The 26,030-nt window shown below is 42.8% G+C and overlaps 2 protein-coding genes across 8 annotated transcripts; one reads left to right on the top strand and one right to left on the bottom strand.

Moving 5' to 3' along the window:
• The first annotated feature begins 176 nt into the window (after nt 1-176).
• Nucleotides 177-8,476, top strand: LOC106560891 (kelch-like family member 36). Of its 5 annotated transcripts, none has more exons than XM_045688162.1 (5): nt 177-652; nt 796-875; nt 989-2,080; nt 7,215-7,372; nt 7,644-8,476. In XM_045688162.1, exons 2-5 carry the CDS (start codon nt 816-818, stop codon nt 8,215-8,217), a joined length of 1,884 nt encoding a protein of 627 aa, XP_045544118.1. In that variant the 5' UTR covers nt 177-652; nt 796-815; the 3' UTR covers nt 8,218-8,476. The 5 variants fall into 5 exon arrangements, with proteins under 5 accessions (XP_045544118.1, XP_013979766.1, XP_013979767.1 ...); XM_014124291.2 differs by having other exon boundaries at nt 792-875; XM_014124292.2 differs by having other exon boundaries at nt 177-657.
• Nucleotides 8,477-11,672: 3,196 nt separating this feature from the next.
• tat (tyrosine aminotransferase) lies at nt 11,673-21,323 on the bottom strand. Of its 3 annotated transcripts, none has more exons than XM_045688163.1 (12): nt 21,188-21,323; nt 20,006-20,289; nt 19,786-19,890; nt 18,856-18,923; nt 18,545-18,703; nt 17,604-17,742; nt 17,448-17,500; nt 14,529-14,681; nt 13,331-13,459; nt 13,107-13,190; nt 12,911-13,009; nt 11,673-12,768 (listed from the first exon to the last, which is right to left on the bottom strand). In XM_045688163.1, exons 2-12 carry the CDS (start codon nt 20,280-20,282, stop codon nt 12,628-12,630), a joined length of 1,407 nt encoding a protein of 468 aa, XP_045544119.1. In that variant the 5' UTR covers nt 20,283-20,289; nt 21,188-21,323; the 3' UTR covers nt 11,673-12,627. The 3 variants fall into 3 exon arrangements, with proteins under 3 accessions (XP_045544119.1, XP_013979769.1, XP_013979770.1); XM_014124294.2 differs by having other exon boundaries at nt 21,118-21,198; XM_014124295.2 differs by lacking the exon at nt 21,188-21,323 and adding an exon at nt 21,118-21,180 and having other exon boundaries at nt 20,006-20,295.
• Between the last annotated feature and the right edge of the window lie 4,707 nt (nt 21,324-26,030).

Below are 26,030 nucleotides of genomic sequence, written 5' to 3'. Positions count from 1 at the left end.
AGAGAGGCGCGTGCGTGCGTGCGTGATAGGCTCGCTAAACAGTCATTTTACAATGGCTGTCTCATATAAATCTGCTATTTTCAGGAACCTGAGTTACACCCTACACCCCCAGAATGGATCCGCATGACCACATCCCTCCCTGAATTGATGAGTTCAAAATATATAGAATAAAATCACTCGTCTCATAAGGACAAATTGGAAAAGGCATCAAAGGGGTGCATATAAACTAAACGTTTCGGCACTGATGGATTTGATTGAGGTGAAAACACTTCTAGCAGTGCAACGCGCAAACTAACCTTTTAAATCTGTGTTCAATAGCTTCACGTTTTCATCAGCGCATGGTAAGTGGGCCCCATGCACTAGCCCTGTGATTGGTTGGATTCAGAGACAGTCTACGGATACTTCCTGGATGAGATCATGGCTGCGACTAAACAATACATTTTAAAACTGCTTTTGATTCAAGCAAGCAGTAACAACGGGTGATGCTGTACTACATTTAAACACTTTTATTTTTTCTCGATACATTTCGCTGTCGAACATAAGCGTCTCGTGTAGATCGTTGCTTGTCTATGTAGCCTACTGTTGGATCTCAAAGTTGCTACAATGTAACAAGAAGTCAACATATCCCAGCGTCCTCCCCTGACACGTCAAAGTGAGGTGATACCTTGTAGCATGATGCCAGTCTAATTTTCTTGACAAACAACCCGAAAGTTAGTGTACTCCAAGTTGTGACTCCACTTGTGGTTTCTCTGAATTATATCGATTCGTCATCAAATTTCACTGTCTTTCAGATAGTGTTGGATTGAGAGAACGCAATGGATAATGGACGACAGAGCCGTGTTTCACGGCCTCAACAGATAATTGAGTCATCCAAGGTTAGTTGCATGTTGTGACATATCAAGCTAGTGTTAGTTTTGTCTTACCTGACCAACTTCCTTCAAGTAAGTTTAACTTGTCATGTAATATTACCTGTTGCTCTGTGTTTCAGGTGTACCGTTGGGCAGAGCAAGCTGACTTCCTCCTGCAGGGTCTGAATGAGCAGCGTCAGCACGGCCAGCTGTGTGACATGGTGCTGGTGGCTGATGAGCAGCGTATCCCAGCCCACCGCGCCCTGCTGGCTGTCTCCAGCCCTTACTTCCAGGCCATGTTCACCCTGGGCATGAGGGAGGAGCGTCAGGCAGAGGTGGAGCTGGTGGGGGCTTCCTACATCGGCCTTAAGGCTGTGGTGGACTTCCTCTACAGTGGGGAGCTGCCTCTGGATGGAGGGAACATTGACTATGTTCTGGAGACAGCCCACCTGCTGCAGGTGTGGAGGGCAGTGGACTTCTGCTGCCAGTACCTAGAGAAGGAGGTGAGTGAGGAGAACTATCTATACCTGCAGGAGCTGGCTCTGCTCTACAGCCTGGAGAGACTAGACACCTACATCGACCACTTCATCCTGGAACGCTTTGCAACTCTCTCCTTCACCCCAGGCTTCTTGAGGGATGTCCGGCTGCCCAAGCTCAGCTCCTACCTGGCCAGCGGGCAGGTCCAGCATGAGAATGAGCAGGCTCTGCTCCAGGCTGCTCTCCAGTGGCTGAGCCACATGCCTGACCGCCCTGTACACGCCCGCCAGCTGCTCTCCCACATACGCTTCCCCCTAATTCCAGCCAGTGACCTGGTGGGGCGCGTCCTCCCGGCTGTACAGGCCCTGCTGCCCCCGGAGGCTGACTGTGAGGTGCTGGTGGAGGAGGCTCTGAACTACCACAACAGGGCCAGCGCCCAGCCCGGGCTGCAGACAGGCCGCACCATGCTGCGAGGAGGGGAGGAGCGCCTCTTACTGGTGGGTGGGGAAGTGTCAGAGCGCGGGGAGGAGCTGACTGCAGATGTTAGCTGGCTGGATGGAGACTCTGGTGGATGGATAGTAGAGACCCAGATCCCGGCACAGAGGAGCCACCACTGTGTCGCTGTACTGGGGGGGTTCATCTTCACAGCTGGAGGCAGCTCATCACGAGATAATGGAGGTGATGCTGCCAGCAACCTGCTGTACCGCTACAACCCCCGCGACAACCAGTGGATCAAGGTAAAGCCAAAGATACTGGTAATTAACAAAATATCTCATCTGCATCGTTTCCAATCAGAGCAAATTAACCATAGTTGGCAGAACAAGCAAGGAGGTGGGCAGAGCCAAGCACTATTGGCGAGATCCTATTGGCGAGATCCTATTGGCGAGATCCTATTGGCTCGTTCTTGCATGTACACTGAACAAAAATATAAACGCAACTTGTAAAGTGTTGGTCCCATGGTTCATGAGCTGAAATAAAATATCCCAGAAATGTTATATATGCGCAAAAAGCTTATTTATAAAAAAAAAAAATGTACAACACAGTTAGTGAGCATTTCCCCTTTGTCAAGATAATCCATCCACCTGACAGGTGTGGTTTATCAAGAAGCTAATGAAATAGTATGATCATTACACAGGTGCACCTTGTGCTGGGGACAATTAAAAAGCCGCTAAAATGTAAAGTTTTGTTGCACAACACAATGCCACAGATGTCTCAAGTTTTTTAAGGAGTGTGCAATTGGCATGCTGAATGCAGGAATGTCCACCAGAGCTGTTGCCAAATGATTTAATGTTAATTTCTCTACCATAAGCCGCCTCCATCATTTTAGAGAACCGCAGACCGCGTGTAACCACGCCAGCCCAGGACCTCCACATCCGGCTTCTTCACCTGCAGGATCGTCTGAGACCACTCACCCAGACAGTTGATGAAACTGTGGGTTTGCACAACCGAAGGATTTTTTTCAAAAACTGTCAGAAACCGTCTCAGGGAAGCTAATCTGCGTGCTCGTCATCCACACCAGGGTCTTGACCCGACTTCAGTTTGGCGTCATAACCGACTTCAGTGGGCAACTGCTCACCTTCAATGGCCACTGGCACGCTGGAGAAATGTGCTCTTCACGGTTTAATCCCGGTTTCAACAGTACCTGGCAGATAGCGGGCAGCGTGTGGGCGAGCGGTTTGCTGATGTCAATGTTGTGAACAGAGTGTCCATTTGTGGCAGTGGGGTTATGGTACGGGCAGGCATAAACTACTAACACAATTGCCTTTTATCGATGGCAATTTAAATGCACAGGGATACCGTGACAATATCCTGAGGCCCATTGTTTCGTTCATCCACCGCCATGACCTCATGTTTTAGCATTATAATGCACTGTGGGTTTGCACAACCGTCGCAAGGATCTGTACACAATTCCTGGAAGCTGAAAATGTCCCAGTTATTCCATGGCCTGCATACTCACCGGACATGTCACCCATTGAGCATGTTTGGGATGCTCTGACTCGACGTGTACGACAGCATGTTCCAGTTCCAACAAATATCCATCCACTTCGGACAGCCACTGAAGAGAAGTGGGACAACATTCCACAGGCCACAATGAACAGCCTGATCAACTCTATGCGACAGAGATGTGTCACGCTGTGTGAGGCAAATGGTGGTCACACCAGAAACTGACACCAGAAACGTACCTTTTTTTAAGGTATCTGTGACCAACAAAAGCATATCTGTATTTCCAGTCATGTGAAATCCATAGATTAAGGCCTAATAATTGTATTTGAATTGACTGATTTCTGTTGGGGAAGGTCTACTGTGTGAATTGTGTGTGTCGAATATAGTATATATTTTTTTCAACTAAAAGACAACTGTTTTCTTTGCTATTTAAATACAGGTCTCAGAAAAACAAATACTTTTTAAAGGTATTTGAATATATGCAAGTTATTTGAAAACTGAAAATAAATATATTTGATGGATGCCAAATATTTTATGAAGAACCAGAAACTACAAATGGTTAGTTGAATTAGTCTAAATATATGATCATTAGCGCTTGGTTTGGAGGGCTCTCAGATATGAATCTTAATATAACCTATAATACAATTAGGACATGGAATCAGTCACCTCAACATTAAAGTAGACCATGGAATCAGTCCCTTCAACATTAAAGTAGACCACTTTTGCAGCTTACAAAATGACTAGCAAATATATTAAATTGAGTGACGAGGTAATAGATTAACACGCATCATTTTCTGGAATTTTCCAAGCTGTTTAAAGGCACAGTCAACTTAGTGTATGTAAACTTCTGACCCACTGGAATTGTGATACAGTGAATTATAAGTGAAATAATCTGTCTGTAAACAATTGTTGGAAAGATTACTTGTGTCATGCACAAAGTAAATGTCCTAACCGACTTGCCAAAACTATAGTTTGTTAACAAGAAATCTGTGGAGTGGTTGAAAAACAAGTTTTAATGACTCCAAACTAATACCCTGACTACACCGCTCGCGTCGCGTGTGCTAGCGTTACAAAATAAATGTAGGAATCTGTTATTCAATTATTGCACCCACGCTGCTCGCGCTCGCTAACGAGCGTCTGTATTGCCAAGGGCTAAAATAGAAGTCATTCCTATTTCTGACAGGGTTCGCGCTGCAATTCCTGCCTCTCCCATCTAATCATTGGTTTATAGAAGCAGGTACCCACTTGCCATCTCCTCATTAGTTATAACCACGTGGGTGATTGAAAGACTAACTGTTTTGCCGGTTGTCGTGGTAATACTATGAAAGGGTAGGTGCCAATCACCATATAAGTTCAAAGATGAAAAAGCCTGGAAGGAGGAGAGATGACTAGAAACGATTCGGTTGACCGTTTTAGGTGTGGATTAATTGTCGGAGTAGAGGACCTTGTGCATTTCAGGTAAAATAACAACTCAATGTTTATATCCCAGTCAAATTAGCTAGCAAGTGCAAGCTAACTAGCTAAATTGCCATACATGTTTAATGCTTTTCGACCTGTCCCCAAATTAATATAATTGGTTCAGAGTTTGTTTTGATATTTTAACCTGCGTGTCATGATCGCGTTTGGTGTAGAGGGACAAAATAAATTTATGCACGATGGTGCACGCACGCAGCCGGTTTGGGTTCCGTGTAAGTGTATGTAAACTTCCGACTTCAACTGTGGGTAAACTATCCCTTTAAAGATGTACAGTCATGGCCAAAAGTTTTGAGAATGACACAAATATTAATTTTCACAAAGTCTGCTGCCTCAGTTTGTATGATGCAATTTGCATATACTCCAGAATGTTATGAAGAGTGATCAGATGAATTGCAATTAATTGCAAAGTCCCTCTTTGCCATGCAAATGAACTGAATCCCCCAAAAAACATTTCCACTGCATGTGGAAATGCCCTGCCACAAAAGGACCAGCTGACATCATGTCAGTGATTCTCTTGTTAAGTGTTGACGAGGACAAGGCTGGAGATCACTCTGTCATGCTGATTGAGTTCGAATAACAGACTGGAAGCTTCAAAAGGAGGGTGGTGCTTGGAATCATTGTTCTTCCTCTGTCAACTATGGTTACCTGCAAGGAAACACGTGCCGTCATCATTGCTTTGCACAAAAAGGGCTTCGTAGGCAAGGATATTGCTGCCTGTAAGATTGCACCTAAATCAACCATTTATCGGATCATCAAGAACTTCAAGGAGAGCAGTTCAATTGTTGTGAAGATGGTTTCAGGGCACCCAAGAAAGTCCAGCAAGCGCCAGGACCGTCTCCTAAAGTTGATTCAGCTGCAGGATTGGGGCACCACCTTTACAGAGCTTGCTCAGGAATGGCAGCTGGCAGGTGTGAGTGCATCTGCACGCACAGTGAGGCGAAGACTTTTGGAGGATGGCCTGGTGTCAAGAAGGGCAGCAAAGAAACCACTTCTCTCTAGGAAAAACATCAGGGACAGACTGATATTCTGCAAAAGGTACAGGAATTGGACTGCTGAGGATTGGGGTAAAGTCATTTTCTCTGATGAATCCCCTTTCCAATTGTTTAGGGCATCTGGAAAAACGCTTGTCCGGAGAAGATGAGGTGAGCGCTGCCAACAGTAAAGCATCCTGAGACCATTCATGTGTGGTGTTGCTTCTCAGCCAAGGGAGTGGGCTCACTCTCACAATTTTGCCTAAGAACACAGCCATGAATAAAGAATGGTACCAACACATCCTCCGAGAGCAACTTCTCCAAACCATCCAGGAACAGTTTTGGTGACGAACAATGCCTTTTCCAGCATGATGGAGCACCTTGCCATAAGGAAAAAGTGATAACTAAGTGGCTCGGAGAACAAAACATCGATATTTTGGGTCCATGGCCAGGAAACTCCCTAGACCTTAATCCCATTGAGAACTTGTGGTCAATCCTCAAGAGGCGGGTGGACAAACAAAACCCACAAATTCTGACAAACTCCAAGCATTGACTATGCAAAAATGGGCTGCCATCAGTCAGGATGTGGCCCAGAAGTTAATTGACAGCATGCCAGGGGGGATTGCAGAGGTCTTGAAAAAGAAGGGTCAACACTGCAAATATTGACTCTTTGCATCAACTTCATGTAATTGTCAATAAAAGCCTTTGATACTTATGAAATGCTTGTAATTATACTTCAGTATTCCATAGTAACATCGGACAAAAATATCTAAAGACACTGAAGCAGCAAACTTTGTGGAAATTAATATTTGTGTCATTCACAAAACGTTTGGCCACGACTGTAGTGTGTTTGAAACAAGAACACTTCCCCTCAGATGGACAGAGTTTCAAAGTTGTTTTTGCTAAGCATCCAACTTGCCGTTTGCAATGTTTGCTAACGGCTTTGATCTTCTCTGCTGTATTATAACATGAATTGCACTTTTCCACCTTTTCAGTGGCATGTTGAAAGTCTCATACAGTAGTTGAACATCACAACGTATTTATTTTGGATCTGTACAAAGTATAATTCCATTTTGTTTGATTATGTACATCTGAGGCAATGGACATTTACACAATGTTCAGATAGTCATATTTGATCTAAACAATACATGTCTGTCAGATTGGAATAGTATAGGAGATTTGTGTTTTATTGTTTCTATTTTTATCTTCCACATGCAGTTCTAGATACAACCCTGCTATTAGTTGAAGGCAGCCAATCCAATAGTTTCTGAAATATAGTCACTTCCTGAGATCTGTATTCAAATACTTTAAAAAAGTAGTTGCTTTCTCAGATCTGTATTCAAATAGTTTTAAAAAAGTAGTAATTTTTGGGGGATCTGTATTCAAATAGTTGTAGTCGCCTCCAAAGCGTAGTTAAAACTATAGTTATCCCAGCTCTGCTGCAACCCAACCTAACATTTTCAAAAATGTCTCCAATTATGTGTCATCTTTACTCTAGAGTGCCCCAATGAACCAGCGGCGTGTGGATTTCTACCTGGGAGCCGTTGGGGAGTGTCTGATCGCTGTGGGAGGGCGTAATGATAACGGGGCTCTGTCGTCAGTGGAGGTGTACAGCCCTGCAGACGACTGCTGGACATACGTAGCAGGACTGCCCAGGTGCGAACTGATGTGAACTGACACTATTCCTCTATAATGATCTCCCAAAGGGTTACCTGTACTCCTGTCCCTCTGATATTAATTCCACCTGTTAAGCAGCAAGACAACAGAGTAATGAGAACAACACTCTACCTCTAGGGACAGCTCAATTGTATGTCACGGTTCCCAATAGACCTACAATAACTATTATGCCTTCTTAGCTGGCAGACTGGCACAGCTCACATCAATGCCCTTTCTCTCACCTGTTCCTCTCTTCTCCATGTCTCTGCAGGTTCACCTATGGCCATGCAGGCACATCTGATAAAGGAGTGGTCTATATCTCAGGTGGCCATGACTACCAGATTGGGCCGTACCGGCGAGACGTGTTGAGCTACGACCCCCGAGGAGGAGACGTCTGGGTGGAGCGCCAGGCCATGTCATCGGCACGGGGGTGGCACTGCATGACGTCACTTCACCACCTCATCTATGCAGTCGGGGGCAGTGATGACCACGAGGAGAGCATTGATCGTTTTGACATCCTGGCTGTGGAGGCATTTGACCCCCAGAGTGAACAGTGGACCCGTATAGCCCCCCTCCTCCAGCCTAACAGTGAGGCGGGCTGTGGGGTCTGGGGGGGTAAGATCTATGTACTGGGGGGCTACAGCTGGGAGAGCATGGTATTCTCACAGGCCACACAGGTGTTTGACCCTGACAAGGGCCAGTGGGTGCGGGGCCCAGACCTGCCAAAACGCATCGCAGGGGCTTCAGCCTGTGTGTGCTCAGTGAGACCCCAGCCCTGCAGCCCAGACAGGAAGAGGGCAGGACACAAGGGGAAAGGCAGGCATCACCCCACTCACCCCAACTAAAGAGGATACAGAGGACTGCAGGGGAGGGAAGGGGTGAAAAGAGCTGTGTAACTAACTACCAATGGAACTGTCAGTGGATTACATATATCTCTAAAGGCACACAATAGAGAGCATGGTATTCTGGTTCTGTATCAGGTTCTGTATCAGCTGGTTTGTGAAGGCTTCCAACATGCCTAACACTGGGTGGAGACTGTGTGAAAAATGTATTTGATTTGCTTAGTATTACAATTAAAGCATAATCTATGTGTTTGAACCTAAACGTTTTGTTTGAGTTATGAATTATACTAAGTTCCATCAGAATCAGGCAGAAAGGGCAGTGTTGACACACTTATTCAAATCAAGCCAGCAAAAAAACCAACAGCAACACCCATTCATTTATCATCAAAGTGTCACCTTACAGGGAAACAATTAACACTGGTAGAAGACCATTTGCAGGCGTATGCTGCTGACGTTGATGAGGAGCTGGATAGTAGTCTGGCCTTGTTAACATCAGGTTGAAAAGCAGTTATCTTTTCCCCAAGTGACTTCTCTGTCTCTTGTCTCAACTGGCTGATCCTCAGGGACTGTCATTGGTATGGATGAGACTTCAATCTGAAGAACCGAAAAATAGCATTATGTCAGGGTCGGAGCAGTTGTTCTCTACATGGAATTATTGATGTGTAGAAGAGTATTAAGTATTTGTATAAGGAAGGGTGAACCCTGTCTCACGTGTCTGATGCAGGACTTCTAGCCTCAATCCAGTCCTTTCGGTGTCCTCCTCAGAAGTCAAAGATCTGCAGACAACACACTTCCCATTTGACTTCTCACTGCACCCTTTTTCAATGATTGTCAGAATAAATACATCTCCATAGATTTATGTTATTGAGTTAGTAATGTGTGTGAAAGTTTACTTAATAACGATGTTGATCTACCAAGACATTGACCTGACATTGATCAAACTATAGCACAAAGACTTATTCCTAATTTAATCAGTCGTATTGCTCAAACTGAACTTGATATGCACTCATAGTATGATTCAGCAAGAGCCATATGTAGGTCTAATAAGGAAATATAATCTATATTGGGTTAGAGAAAGTTCACCTTAGTGTTTTCCAGAATGTGGTTGGTTTTGACACTCTTGGGGATCAATGCAATACACTGCTGCATATGATCCCTCAGCACCACCTGAAACAAACACACACACACACACACACACTCCCTGAAGACGCATACACTTCAGATGTGGGTTTCTACCAGAACTCTATTCTAACCTGAGCAGGGCTCCGTTGGTGCTTCAGCAGCTTCTCGGGATCAGTGTCTCCACAGTGACTGCAGGAAGTATTGACACGATCAACTTTTGAAACGTAGAGAGAGATGATTACTGACTGTCAAAAAGTGCAGGATAGAGTCATATAGTGCAGGATTATAGTACAGTTGCTACTGTAGGGGAGAGTCGGGTGAAGTTAAGCCTCCCTTGTTTCTAGGAAACCGTACACGTAATGCATAATTTGAACAAATATTTAAGAGGTCATCATGTCATGGAGTCTGTGAAGGAAGAAACTACATGGAATAAGTGGTAAGCAAGTTAGATTAAAAAAAAGTATTGTGTTAAGAGATTTCATGATGCTAGTATCTAAATCAGATAGTTTTAAGATTGTTGTATCCATCAATATGAGGCTGTAAACCTAGCATGAAAGTGCATCCTTGTAGCTGCGTGTGCTAATATAGTCAAAATGTTTGCCTTGGGGTAAGTTGAGCCAATTGCAAGTTGAGCAAATTGAAGTGTTTTTTTCCCCCAGAAAACAGGCATTATTGCTAGGACATGAGGTAACAACAGGGCCTGACCTATGTTGAAAGTGTTTTTAAAAAGTACAAAGTGTTTGTAAGGTGTTAACCCTGTGTTCAAAGATGCTCAAAATGATTCAAATACTAAAAAGTGACTGTGATTGTGTTGAATTGTGTTTGGGAAATAAAGATAGACATGGTTTTAAAGAAATGGTAGTAATATTTCATTAAGTACAGATGTGTAGGCGGCTTAACTTACCCCGTCCGCGGCTCAACTCACCTCATACCTGGAGTACGTTGCGCTGAGACCACTTTTTTTGGACAAGCTATGTTTTCAAAACTAACATTTACATGAATTCTGATTATTTCTAGGGATACACATGTTGAATCTTTGTTAGAAAAAATACTATGTTTGCCTTGACGGAGTGATGCTGAATGTAAAAAATGGCTCAATTTACCACACTCTCCCCTATACATGTTATTATCAGGAGGACTCACGTTTTGGGTCTTCTAGGCCTAGGGGAACCAAAGGGTCTGTGGGCATTGAGGGTATTGTTGCGAGACTTGCAGAAATCCGCCAGGTTAGACTGGACCAGATAGGGATGCAGCGCCACCTGCAGGAGAGAAGAGAGAGATGATATGACAGAGCTGTCAAAACACTCTTTCGGCTGTTGTCCATTCTTGTCTCCTCCCCTCGGGCTCATTAACAACACCCACACACTCTTTCAGCAAAGTAAACACACACCGTTTACACATGTAGCATCCATGCATAAACACAGTTAACTGTACATTGTACTGGATGTATGAGCTGGTTAAATAAGTGAGGTATAATGCATTATTCATGATATCAGAATGTTGCTTTAGTAGCAGGTTAAAGGTTTATTGAGTACCTGGTTAACTGCAGGGGAAACCTTGGCCACAGAGAACAGTCTCTCCAGCTGGAGGACGTTGAAGTTGGACACCAACACTCCTCACCTTCCCTGAGGCCTTCAAGGCCTCCATCCCCCACAGCATTACAGGACAGGCACGGCAATACACCACACTTGAAGATACCAAACATAGACCACAAAGAAAGACAAATCGTTTTGTTGCTTTGAGATACAGTATAATGTTGTTGATAAAGAGAAGGGGAGAAGATAATGTTCTGACCTTCCACAGGTCCAGATAGTGTCAGTGGTGAGCATTTCTCCACCTGTCACAGGGAAGAGCTCATAATACACGTTCTAGAAGTAATTTAAAAGATATGTGAATGCACACAGAGATTTGTTGTTGAAATGTCAAGAACGGTTTCAGTAGAGACCATTAGTCCCTGTATCATCCATGTGATTATTTGTGCCAGTGTCTGTGTGTAATGATTTCATGCTAGTCAGTCATCACACCGATTTTTCATTTTTTACAATACTCTTGAGAAGCATACCATTGAACCACATGTGTATCTACAGTACAAATAGTCAAACTGATAAATATATCTGTGTGTAGTAAGAGGGGAAGTATTCCAATGTAATATTTATTATTTGTGAGGATGTTTGTTTTCTTTAAATCCTTGGGAGCCTTCATAGCGCTTTGAAATTGAAGGTGATTCGAGATCTTTCTAGGGGGTATAACATTTTAGTATAAGAGAAAGTTCTGGCAGAAAATCTATAAGAGTACTGAATAAACAAAGTATGAAATGACAACAGCTCAAGACTCAATTCATTCAATATCGTGTTCATGTTTTAATTCTCTTGAAGTCTTTTGAAGATTTACACCTGATCATAAACACTGGGTACATGCAGGCGTGACAAAGACAAAGGACCAGTGAGTGAAACCCTAACCATCTCCACCCCCATTCTGGACTGATTCAACCCTGAAGCTGTTACATGACTTTACTGATGGACAGTCAGCTCAGGTCAAATCCCCATGTCTGGGTTGGATGTAGGCCTCAATAACAAACTATAATCAATAAATTTGTGGATACATCCTTTGATTTAGTTTTTATATTACCATGAGCTAGTGAGTCACAACAACAACAAAAAACAGGTATTTCATAGCTTTACTTTGGTTTAAATAACTTTTTGACATAAAAAAAACATTCAATATTACATGAAGATAGATTAACAAGTAGATAGGAAAGGTTTTGGTTGAGCAGCGTAATCCTTGCAAGAAAAAGTATGTAACACAGACTATGGAAAGCACTGTATGTAATCTGATCCGTGCTGGTGCTTGAGTTCCATTTGTTTTCCTGGTAGGATCAACCCAACCATTAACCCCATCATGGTTTGAACAAAGGGGGTGGGTAAACCCCCGGTCCCTGGTTCTATATGCCCAATGGTGTTCTGGTCAACCCAACATGTAAAATAACACTGGAGCCTTGAGAATTGGTACAACCATGAAGCCAAATAATTAGTCAAACTAAGGTTAACATAAAATGGCCGTACAAAATATAAATATCAGGTTTGCTCATAAATTGAAGTTACCAAAGATGGACGACCACCAATTACATTGCTAAATCCTTTGCTCCTACAGTGCAACATAATTCTCTCACTCCTCTTCTCTAGTTTCTCTTCTTTCTTTCACCCGCTCTCTTCCCGTTCTCTTTTTTTCACATTCACTTTTGTCCCTTACTGCGTCCATACTCTCTGGTCTCCCTCTCTCTCAGGCTGTCTCTCATTGGTCCAGCTCATTGCTGTCTTGGCTGGAGGGTCTGTAGTGGTGCTGGCAAAACTCCCGGATCCGTGCACATGCCTCCACCATCATCTCCTCTGGTACGGTCACCACGATCCGGAAGTAATTTGGGTACTCAAATGCCTGCAGGGAGAGAAGAGTTGTAAAAGTCAGAACAAGGACATTTCTCCACCCTCGGTAGACAAAAAGGATGGATGAGACCATTAGATGGATGGATGGTTGGATGGATGGATGGATGGATGGATGTGTGTGTGTGATGTTTTACCGTAGCAGGCAGGCAGAAGACGGACTGCTCAGTCACCAGACGCTCAGTGAACTGCACATCATTCTGGAACTCTGGGAAGTGTTCCATCTCAATCCCCACCTAGAAATGCCAAGACACGCACTAAGTATGCTGGTCTGTTCTATTATCTCCCCACCTACCAACTCCACACCAAGAGTTCTGGACACGTGAGACTCACCATGAGGTACATGGCTCCTGCTGGCAGCACAGGGGTCAGCCCAGGAACAGTGGACAGTTCAGAGAAACAGATCTCTGAGTTTGACTGAGAAAGAAGCAGGAAACCAGTCAATAGACAAGTCAGTAGGACAGTCAGACAGACAGATATCCAGATACATCAATATGTTAGACTACTACCATCTGTAAATAAAGTAATTGGGGAAGGTTCAAGGGAGGGGGACTCACCTTGAGGAAACTGATGGTTCTGTAGTAAAACTCCTGGGGTGTGTCGTTCAGGATGCTCTCTATCGCCCCCTGGACAATGGTGCAGGCACCCAGAATCCTCTGGCTAAGCTTAACCAAACCCTGACGAATCTAAACACAGAAGGGAAACAAATTAGATACATAAGAAGTGATTCAAACCCCAGAGGACATGCACAGACTAATTTTACTGTGTGAGTATTGGTGTAGTGCAGGGAACATCAAGCAGATTCAGCCGCGGGCCGATCTTTTCTTGAGCAGATGGTCAGGGGGACGGAACATAATTACAAATCATTTGTAGACTGCAAATTGACCGCAAGAAGCCCAAACAGAAATAATATTTGACTAAAATAATAATTTCAAACCTTGCTTACATTTGTGTACAATCACATACACCGAGTATACCAAACATTAGGAACACCTTCCTAATATTGAGTTGCACCCCCACACTTTTCCCCTCAGAACAGCCTCAATTCGTCAGGGCATGGACTCTACAAGGTGTCAAAAGCGTTCCACAGGGATTCTGGCCCATGTCGACTCCAATGCTTCCCACAGTTGTAGGCTGGATGTCCTTTGGGTGGTGGACCATTCTTGATACACACAGGAAACTGTTGAGCTTGAAAAACCCAGCCGCGTTGCAGTTCTTGACATAAACTGGTGCACCTGGCACCTACTACTATACCCCGTTCAAAGGCACTTAAATCTTTTGTCTAGCCCATTCACCCTCAGAATACACAATCCATGTCTCAATTGTCTCAAGGCTTAAAAATCCTTCTTTAACCTGTCTCCTCCCCTTCATCTACACTGATTGAAGTGGATTTAACAAGTGACATCAATAAGGGATCATAGCTTTCACCTGGATTCACCTGGTCAGTCTATGTCATGGAAAGAGCAGGTGTTCTTAATGTTTGTATACTCAGTGTATATCTCTTTATTATGCGTGGGAATACTTTGGAACAGATTTCCCAAATGAAAATCACTTGGACCTGATTTGCTGGCGTTTTTACAGTGTTTTACATCCAACAATAAAATGAGAATTTAAAAAAAATCAGATTTTGCTCAGAAAACTTCTGGGACCACGTAAAATCCCCCTTGAGCTGTCAGTTAGGGAACACTGGTCTAGTGTATTGTATGTGTATAGATAAACTGGACCTTACACTTAGTGAGAGGCTGAAGGACTTACCTCTTTTCCGAAGATTTGGTTCCTGTCATGAATGAGGATCCAGCCCATCCTCCAGCCAGGAACCAACCATCGCTTGGCCAGACCGCCACATGCCAGGATGGGCACATCACTGCTGAGGGACGCCATAGATTGGTACTTGCAACCTGGAAACACCTGATAATGGAGATACAGTACACACTCATATCAATACAAAACACTGTAGAGGACAATGTCAAATCATCACTGTTAGTTTACACTAAAGGGAAAGTGTTTTTACATAGTGACACATGTATATTCTATCCACACTACAGAGCAGTACACTCAGGGTTGGGCAAATGTCTTGAAAAATACACCCAGCCACCAAGCAGATTGTGGCCAGGAAAAAAGGAAATGCAACAGATGAGACGGATCCAAGATAAATCTGATTGAAGGCCAGCTTGGGAAGGGGAAAGGGTAGAGCTGTGTTGACTAATCAAAAATGTCCTTTTGACACAAAGACCCTGATGTTTAGTGGGACTGACTTTTTTGATTAAAATACCTTTCTGCGAAAAGCAACCAAGGAGAGTAAATTTGCCAATTTTGGAGATTTCAAATAGATTAGAATAGAGGGGAAATCTTCAATTTCCACTTAAGGTCACTTCAGCACAGCTTTCAAAGATGTTAAAAATCTACCATTTCAGTGTGTTTGAGGCAAACACTTGCAGCCCTCATCTTGATTTTAGATTGGGTAATTCAAAATGTACTAAGCTGTTTTTGAGTATGTAACTGTAATCCAATTAGACGTTTTTTAAGAAGTTAAATAACTCCAGATGGGCTGGTACAGTAACTGTAGTAAGCTGGCTTTCATTAGAGATGAGGCCTTGACGTCGCGTTTGGGATCCGCCCCGCATCCTATTGGTCAGAGCACAGTGACTGACAGTTTAGAAAAAGCTCATCTTAAACCTCACCTCAGACCTAATTTACAAACAGAGCATTTTTGGCACCACTCTAAGCTCTCGTGAGCGATAGGCTTTTTCCCCAGAGAGGAGCCCACAGGGGCCCTTAGGGAGAGAGCCTGGTGCTTGCCAAACATTCCCCTCTAACCATGAGATGGAACTGATGCTGCCCAGACACGTCATGCCTCCACGCAGCCCCTAAACACCCCCACCCACCCCCACCCTCTCACCCGCTCTCGCACTATACTACCCTCACATCTGCATTAATCGCAGACACATGCGGAAAAAGTGCACAGTCATTCTGAGTTCTTCTGTTGTACTGAGTGAGACATTGGTGGATTCAGAGCTCATGTGATTTATGCACTCAACAACCCCAATCACCCCCTCTAAAGGATTCACAAATCACCCCAACCACCTCTCTCCATTCTCACAGGGACTAATCATAAAAAACACGGATTTCTTGTAAATCTCATCAATGCATGAAATACTGCAAAAATACTGTTCCCCTATTAGACACATCTTAAAACACCTTACAGAATGTCAATTTAAAAATATAAGCTGTTTAACACCCAACAATGGTAAAAACAAATTCCAATACATTAAACTATCCCCCAAAAATCTTACTAAACTAATTCCAACCCTCAAAGCAGAGCAGAGGAGCGCCTACTGACGATTTTGAGGTGGTACAGAGATCAGCTGCTGCTTCACAAGGTATCTCTACCTGAAAATACATGATCTAAGTGATTGATAGTTGGTATTCAGCAGGCATAAAAGTATGCCTTATTTACTTTGAAGAACTACAATATAGTGATTTTGTCAGACAGCATAGGCAGCAGCTCTATAGAGATGAGATGATGACTTGGAATGAAATAATAAAGTCATCAAATAAAACAAATGTAATATACACAACAGCTGAAATATTTTATCAAAGTAATGTGAATAAATTATGGTTTATATGTGATAAGCATCATGGAACTTTGATTCACTGTTCTACACTGTGTTGTTACAGCATTCATGTCACGATCGTCGTAAGAACTGGACCAAGGCGCAGCGTACGTAGCGTTCCACATCTTTATTATAAAGTGAAACTTCAGCACAAACAAAACAATAAAGAACAAACGAAATGTGACGTTCTGGAGTGCACACAGGCAACTACACAAAAACAAGATCCCACAAAACACAGTGGGGAAATGGCTGCCTAAATATGATCCCCAATCAGAGACAACGATAAATGGCTGCCTCTGATTGGGAACCATACCAGGCCAACATAGAAATAAAACAACCTAGAATACCCACCCTAGTCACACCCCGACCTAACCAACATAGAGAATAAAAGGCTCTCTATGGTCAGGGCGTGACAATTCAACCCACATACTGCTTTTAATGTTTAAAAAAGTAATCAAAACCGAAATTATTATTAGGATCTTTTTTTTCATCATCTAAACGAAACCGAACCGTCCTCAAAAAGCACTAATCACTCAGCACTACTACAGTATTACCTCTGTGGCTCATCCTTCACTTGCCCTGGCTGACCTAACCTAAGCACTGTTGCCCCGCCACTGCCAGCCCCGCATTCAGCCTGTGACACCCATAATCCCCCCAGTGCTGATGTGGACGTGTCAGGCAGGTCTCCTCGGATACCCAGCAGAGCTGAGCCAGGGAAAACCTCCCTGTTACAGAATGTTAAAGAATGTGCCTCGCTGGTATTATGTATTACATGAGGGCCAGTGGCCAGCACGTAGGCTATACCCCAGAACTAGAAGCCTCCTCCTGGATGCATGACCTGGCTATTACTGTACTCCACCACACCTCCATAGACCACCATAACCCAATCCACCCTGTGTTAGACCCGAGTAAGCTCAACAACTCCTCAATGCCAGAAGACAATACATTATCCTCTCCTTTTATGCAACAGACACAATGGCAGTTCTATATTAGTCTGTATGAGTGTTTGTCTGTGTTGTGTTTGTTTCTTATAGGGATTCTGTGTGTGTCTTGAACTCACCATGTCACCATAGATCTCATCAGCCAGGATTGGGATGCAATTTTTGGAGGCAACTAGACGAGAATAGACACAGTCAATTGTTTTAGTATAAATCCTTATATTGTGCTATAGTGAGAGGGAACACTGTGGCTCAGGGGGTGAATGAACAGAGCTCACCTGAGAGGACATGCTTTAGATGCTCTTTACTGTAGACAGAGCCGCAAGGGTTGGAAGGATTGTTGATGATCAGGCATGTTGTCCTGTCATCGATCAGGCTTTCCATATGCTGGAGATCGATCTCCCAAGACTTCTCTGGCTGCAAGGACAGACAAAGCCACTATGAGGCAGACAGCAGGCACATGCACTTGAAAACACACAAACCTATCTGCAGATTCTGCACTGCCCTAACTATCTCAACTGACCTTTGACTGCACCCTGAGACGAGTAGTCTGCCTATAAACTAATTTGGTTTGATAGTTGATTGGTTTAATGGGATCTCTGTAAGGTGGCTCTGTAGCAGCTCTTTACATTGTGTGCAGTTATCATGTAAACACAATGACCTCAAGAGTCACGACATACAACTGTGTCCCAGAGTGACCTGAATTCAGTTTTGAAATGTTGTTCATATTTGTTATGGATGTAATTAAATTCATAATGATATGCAGCTCCAAGTATTTATGTATTTGTATGTATGTAGTATGTAGTATGATTGTGTGCGTGTGGTTATGTGTGTGTGTGTGTGTGTGTGTGTGTGTGTGTGTGTGTGTGTGTGTGTGTGTGTGTGTGTGTGTGTGTGTGTGTGTGTGTGTGTGTGTGCGTGCGTAGGCGTGTGCGTGTGTGTAAGCCTAAAGGAAAGAAAGCATCCAATGTGATTTATAAGTGCTAGATTTGCACCAGTGAGGAAGAACTCAGCATTTCCCCCGATCTTTCCCTTTCAACAATATATTTTTCCCCGCCCTTGCTCTCTCCCTCTCTCTTTCTCTTCACAAAAAAATCTATATCAGCCCGCTTTTTCTTTGTTTGCTTAATTTTCCCTCTATTTTGTTCCTTCTCCTCAAAACATGTTTTTGTCACTCTCCCTCCCATTTGAATCCCTCCCCTCTCCCTCCAGTACTCACCAGCAGGTTGTACAGTTTGACCTGGATGCCCAGAGACACAGCCAAAGTCTTGTAGAGGGAGAATCCAGGGCAGGGGATTAGGATGTTGTCTCCAGGGTTACACAGCACCGTGATGGCCAGATCTATAGCCTGGCTGCAGCCACTGGTCAGAACCACATCCTGCAAGGAAGATAACAACAGATTTTTAGAGGTCTGTATGTCCTCTAGTTCTGGGGAAAAGTTACAGTAGGGAGACAGAGGTGAATATATGGTGAAGAAAAATAAAGTTTGAACGAGGAAAAGCAGATAAAGGATGAGTCAGGTAAACGCACATCTGCCTCCAAGGGGGCCTCGGGGCAACTGTAGAAGTTTGCCACCACATCTCTGCTCTTCTGATAACCTGTCGATGAGTAGAAGACAACAGCTTATATTTTGTATTGTATGCTGTATTCAGTAGTCTGCTGGGACAAAGGGAGATTTCGCATGCATACGTCATTAGAGCTACAATCATCATCAATCATAGCGGGGAACCTATTCAGTTCATCTGCAGACAGGTAAATGGCCCTATTTCACTTAGCTCTCTTAACTTCCCTGACCAAAATTCCTTTAAAAAACATCCAACCTCTCAACCCCGTGCAAGTCACCCAACTCCCCTTTTAGCTGTGCCTCATCTCATATCTTCTCAATTACCATGTCATTTTCTTTACAAAAAAATATAATTTTACGCCATCTCACTCTATCCTTAGTTTTTTGCACTTGACAAGCTTTTTGAAGTGTTGGTGCTGTGATAAAGTGTCTGTATGAGTCTTACCAACACACGGAGCATAGCCGTTGTATTTGTGTGAGTCTTACCAACACACGGAGCATAGCCGTTGTATTTGTGTGAGTCTTACCAACAGACGGGGCATAGCCGTTGTATTTGTGTGAGTCTTACCAACAGACGGAGCATAGCCGTTGTATTTGTGTGAGTCTTACCAACAGACGGGGCATAGCCGTTGTATTTGTGTGAGTCTTACCAACACACGGAGCATAGCCGTTGTATTTGTGTGAGTCTTACCAACAGACGGGGCATAGCCGTTGTATTTGTGTGAGTCTTACCAACACACGGAGCATAGCCGTTGTATTTGTGTGAGTCTTACCAACAGACGGGGCATAGCCGTTGTATTTGTGTGAGTCTTACCAACAGACGGGGCATAGCCGTTGTATTTGTGTGAGTCTTACCAACACACGGAGCATAGCCGTTGTATTTGTGTGAGTCTTACCAACAGACGGGGCATAGCCGTTGTATTTGTGTGAGTCAATGGCATCCTTCAAGGCCTGGCTAACTTTTTCATCGGTAGGCAGGTTCCCGAACACTGTAGGGTCCCCTGAATGTGTGACAGGAAGACAAAGGAGTACACAAGAAACATAATTCTGGACAACTGCACATCACAAGTGAACACACTGAGTATATGCAAATAAGATAGTGGTGTAGCATCTCACCAATGGATAGAGCAATCATGGGCTTCTCGGGGTTGGGTGTGAGCTTCATCCCGTCCACAATGGCACGGATGGGATTCAAGGTGTTGATTGACATCTCTGAGGGCTGGATGTTCCATCGCTGCCTGTGGCTCTTCTGCTTGGATTTATAAACACTGCCTTTCACAGTCTTATGTTGGATACCATTCCCATTAAGACCTTTTCCATTGACGCCATTGAGAGAATTATTCTCATTGACACCATTCCAATTCATTTTGACCACATAGGAATTGTCCTCCATGTTGCAACTGCAGCTCCAGATGGAAGTGATAGGAAGAAAAGTCGAATTGGGAGAAAAAGATAGGTAAAACAAATAGATTTCGATTAATAATTCCTGCATTACATTTTTTTGAAAAATATCATACAAATAAAATACTATACTATACTAATATTAGGAATGAATATACAAATAATACATTGGAAAACTGCAAATAAACTTGGATAATTAAACATCAGTGCAGAGAAGTAGGCTAGCCCAGATGTTCAATTACCCATGTAAATTCAACAGGTGCCATGTCTATAAAATCCAGATTGAACTCAAACGCGCTGCGCTTACTGTTCTGAACTGAAATGAAGATATGCGCGCCGTTGAACATTAAGGTGGCCTAATGAAGAGCCATCGACTGATCGGACTTGGACAACTCTATCAGTGACTATCTTATCACAAGCGCAGTATAAATAGATGCATTGTATAGTCCATACGCTAAGAAGTCAAACAAATTTACATCACGCAAGAACAATAAATTAATAACCTAATTCACTTAAATTTAACCTAATAAAATCTAATCAACTCGTTGAGTTATCCCAAAAATATGAGAAACATAAGAGATTTGAAATAAGACAAAAACAACAAATATTCTGAAACGACATTGCCTATAGGCATCTCTTTTAAATAAGGTAATATTTGTTTCTGCATGCGTAATAATAAACATGCGAGCTATACCTTAAATAAAAGTAAATAATCAATTTGACCCGTAGCGGATTTTACATTTCCTGTTAATAAATTGGATATTTACTTGCAAAGGGTAGTTAAATGCGTAATCATACATTTAAATGACAAAATAACTTTTAAATACCTTTACAATCTCAAAATAATTTCACACTCCAAATGAAGGAATTCAGGTAAAATACTCAATATGTACTTACACTGATAAGTCTGTTATAAACCAGCTTTATAGCAAGCCCCCGAAAATGGGTGTTGAACCCTGCCCATCACTTCATTGGTGGAGACTGAGTGTTGTGCCATACACCCCTGCTACACCATTCCCAAAAATGTGAAACACCTCAAGGTTTGGGTTTAACTGTATCATTTAACTCTTTCCAAAGGACATATACGAGACTCGTGACAGGAGACCCATGTGCTGTTCTCGTGCGTAATGCGCACATTTTCATGAATGGGAGATTATTTTTTTCTAATGAAGCATCAATCAGTTTCGATTTATCAAAGTAATTGATTTCAGCCTCTAACAACGGATCTCTCAAAAACGTGTTGAGGCTCTGTCAGCTTGAGTGCAGTTTAGGATTAGCATGATTTTTCCATTGTAAAAAAAAATAAATGTAAAAATGGGGGTAAGTAGGCTAATAGACCCTAATCTATGGAACAGCTACACCTTGCTTACATGATCGTCTCTCCAGAACTGGTTTTGACAGTGGTGTTTCAATGCTCCATGCATTGGGTTATTTTGCGATCCAGTTTCTGAAGGGAATTATGATTTCTGGCAAATGACCCAAATGACCACAGCATGTACAGTATGTATACAGGAGTACATGTAAGCTAAATAGGTATATACAGTCAAATACAGATAGTAGTACGATACAGTGCAATTGCTTCATGTGTGGAAAATAAAGCTTCAATTTATACACATTCTAAATTCACACTTGACCATTTTTATTTAACACAGTAATGTAACAGGTAGCCTACAGCATAACTGTTGTTTTTGTTGCTTCACTCTAGGGTTGATTACCCTCATGATGGGTAAATCAGTGAACTGGGACTGAAGGATTCGTGGTGCAATATTGATAAAGAGAGAGCTGTGTCCTGAAACATTTACAGAGGAATGTACTTTCTCTCAAGATAAATAAATACAAATCCTAGTAAAAACATTTTGCAGTAGTCCAAAACACACAAAACTCCCCTGGAACTTTGTACCCCACCATTCCCTTATCATCTGGCTAAGGACCCTTTGCCCTATGCACCAGCCAGTGTGATGGGGTTGAGTCAGTGAAGGACCCTGTCATTCTCCGTACCTATGTTGACCATGTTCCTGTCCACCTTCGATATACACAACATTCTGAACAAATAAAACATTTACCTTGAAACACATACCCTAAATCGATGTCCTCACCTGACCTACCCTAAAATGATTATGGACTAACAGTACTTTTCCCTCTAAAGGCAGCGTGTCAACACAAATGCATAGGGGGTATGCACTGACAGTTTGATGACCCTTAACATGTCACTCACATCACAGCCAGGAGTGATTCACAGCTCTCCATTTGTACATCTGTTGTTGGGTGATTCCACACCAGCGTGAGCGGAAAATAGTTTTGGTATCGCAGATTGTTCTGACAAATCTCACATAGAAACTTCATTGAGAGGAAGGATGTTTGAAATGCTTTTTACAGTTTTATCACAAACCATTTTTGAGAAAATCATAATGAAAGTGGCCATTTTAGGCCCTTTTTAGACCTATACATGCCTCCTGTAAGACGTTATGATCTGTGAACACTAAGTGATACAGAAAACATTTGTGTCATTATACTCCTTATTATGTGCTCTAAAATATGGAGTATGTCTTGATTCTGAAATTTTTCACATTCATTTATTCAACATTAAATATATTCATATTTCAAAATAACCCTTTTGATGTTGTTCATTTTAAGACATTATTTGGAACAATATACCCTACAAGTACATCACATTTCTAGAGTGCTAATTCTGAAGGTATGAAAAATGTTATGCGCACCACCAACAACCAACACAGTGAATGGGAAAATGGATTCAAAGGGAACTCCCTCTGCTGGTGTCTTGCTGAATGTGCAATTCTAAAAGAGGGCTGTGATTTGTTAATCACCTATAATGTCAATTTCTATGTATAAAATGGGTCATATCATTAAAAGTACCATAAAGAAATTGTAGATGTTTGTAGAGTATAATTGTTAGAAACAATGTGTAAAAATAAACTACACTAAACAAAAAATAAACACACCATGTCAAGTGTTTGTCCCATGTTTCATGAGCTGAAATAAGAGATCCAAGAAATGGGGGGTGCGGAGGAGTTTTTCTATCTATAATAAAGCCCTTTTGTGGGGGAAAAGCTCATTCTGATTGGCTGGGCTTGGCTCACCAATGGGTCGGCCTGGCTCCCAAGTGGGTGAGCCTATGCCCTCCAGGCCCACCAGTGGCGGCACCCCTACCAGTCGTGTGAAATCCATAGATTAGGACCTAATGAATTTATTTCAGTCAACTGATTTCCTTATATGAACTGTAACTCAGCATAACCTTTTAAATTGTTGCATGTTGCATTTATATTTTTGTTCAGTATAAATAAAAAGGGTAGTTTTGAGGAATTAATATTAATATTTTTTTTATGTTGAATAAATTTATGTGAAAATGTGTATTTCAGAATCTAGACATATTCCATATTTGAGAAAACACTATACGCAGTATAATGACATCAAGATATTGTCTGTCATGCACGGTTCACAGATCATAGGGCCTTACAGAAGGCAGGTAGGTATACAGTACCAGTCAAAAGTCTGGACACACCTACTCATTCAAGGGTTTTTCTTTATTTGTACTATTTTCTACATTGCAGAATAATAGTGAAGACATCAACACTATGAAATAACACATATGGAATCATGTTGTAACAAAAAAGTGATAAACAAATAAAAATATATTAGAATCTATATTTAGATTCTTCAAAGTAGGCACCCATTGCCTTGATGACAGCTTTGCACACTCTTGGCATTCTCTCAACCAGCTTCATGAGGAATGCTTTTCCAACAGTCTTGAAGGAGTTCCCACATATGCTGAGAATTTGTTGGCTGCTTTTCCTTCACTCTGCGGTCCAACTGTCACGACTTCCACCGAAGGTGGCTCCTCTCCCTGTTCGGGCGATGCTCGGCGGTCGTCGTCGCCGGCCTACTAGCTGCCACCGATCCATTTTTCCTTTTCGTTTGTGTCTGTCTGTTTTGTTTACACCTGTGTTGTATTAGTTAATTTCGGTGGGTTTATTAACCTCCGCTGCCTGCTAGTCTTTATGCGGGATTATTTGCTGTTGTTTTTTCTCACGGTCGTGCTGTACCGTTTGTAGTGTATTTAGGAGTAGAGGTTTCTCCTCCGTGTGTTACGTTTATTTCCCTGTGTGTGGCGACTTCGTTGGGTGTGTTTCCCCACCTGTAATTGTCGTGTTTTGGGACGTTCAATAAACGTTTGTGCTACTGGAAATTCCTTGCTCTCCTGCTCCTGACTCCTGCACCTACCTCTTCTTAGGAGGCACCTAACACCAACTCATCCTAAACCATCTCAATTGGGTTGAGGTCGGGTGATTGTGGAGGCCAGGTCATCTGACGCAGCACTCCATCACTCTCCTTCTTGGTCAAATAGCCCATACACAGCCTGGAGGAGTGTTTTGGGTCATTGTCCTGTTGAAAAACAAATGACAGTCCCACTAAGCGCAAACCAGATTGGATGGCGTATTGTTGCAGAATGCTGTGGTAGCCATGTTGGTTAAGTGTGCCTTGAATTCTGAATAAATCCCTGACAGTGTCACCAGCAAAGCACCCCCACACCATCACTCCTCCATGCGGTGGGAACCACAAATGCGTAAATCATCCATTCACCTACTCTGTGTCTCACAAAGACACGGCGTTTGGAACCAAAAATCTCAAATTTGGACTCATCAGACCAAAGGACAGATTTCCCCGGTCTAATGTCTATTTGTAAACAAAGAGATCTTCTGTTGAATCTGACAATTAATCTTGATGGTTGTACAGTCGTCTCAAATAAAACTGTGAAGGACCTCGGCGTTACTCTGGACCCTGATCTCTCTTTTGGCGAACATATCAAGACTGTTTCAAGGACCCCTCCTGTCTCAGCCTCCAGTATTTATGCTGCAGTAGTTTATGTGTTGGGGGGCTAGGGTCAGTCTGTTATATCTGGAGTATTTCTCCTGTCTTATCCAGTGTCCTGTGTGAATTTAAGTATGCTCTCTCTAATTCTCTCTCTTTTTTTCTCTCTCTCTCTCTCTCTGTTTCTTTCTATCTTTCTCTCTCTCGGAGGACCTGAGCACCATGCCTCAGGACTACCTGGCCTGATGACTCCTTGCTGTCCCCAGTCCACCTGGCCGTGCTGCTGCTCCAGTTCCAACTGTTATGCCTGCAGCTATGGAACCCTGACCTGTTTATCGGACATGCTACCTGTCCCAGACTTGCTGTTTTAAACTCTCTAGAGACAGCAGGAGTGGTAGAGATACTCTCAATGATCGGCTATGAAAAGCCAACTGACATGTACTCCTGAGGTGCTGACCTGTTGCACCCTCCACAACCACAATGGTAATTATTATTTGACCCTGATGGTCATCTATGAATATTTCAACATCTTGGCCATATTCTGTTATAATCTCCATCCGGCACAGCCAGAAGAGGACTGGCCACCCCTCATAGCCTGGTTCCTCTCTAGGTTTCTTCCTAGGTTCTGGCCTTTCTAGGTAGTTTTTCCTAGCCACCGTGCTTCTACACCTTCATTGCTTGCTGTTTGGGGTTTTAGGCTGGGTTTCTGTACAGCACTTTGTGACATCAGCTAATGTAAGAAGGACTTTATAAATATGTTTGATTGATTGATTGATATTGCTCATGTTTCTTGGCCCAAGCAAGTCTCTTCTTCTTATTAACTTTTAACAAGGCACATCTGTTCATTTAAATGCATTCCATGTGACTACCTCATGAAGATGGTTGAGAGTATGCCAAGAGTGTGCAAAGCTGA

This window comes from Salmo salar, chromosome ssa10, assembly GCF_905237065.1.
Source record: "Salmo salar chromosome ssa10, Ssal_v3.1, whole genome shotgun sequence".
Classification (NCBI taxonomy): Eukaryota; Metazoa; Chordata; class Actinopteri; order Salmoniformes; family Salmonidae; genus Salmo; species Salmo salar.
Note: the sequence above shows the minus strand (reverse complement) of the source record. Positions and strands in the feature narration are given on the sequence as shown.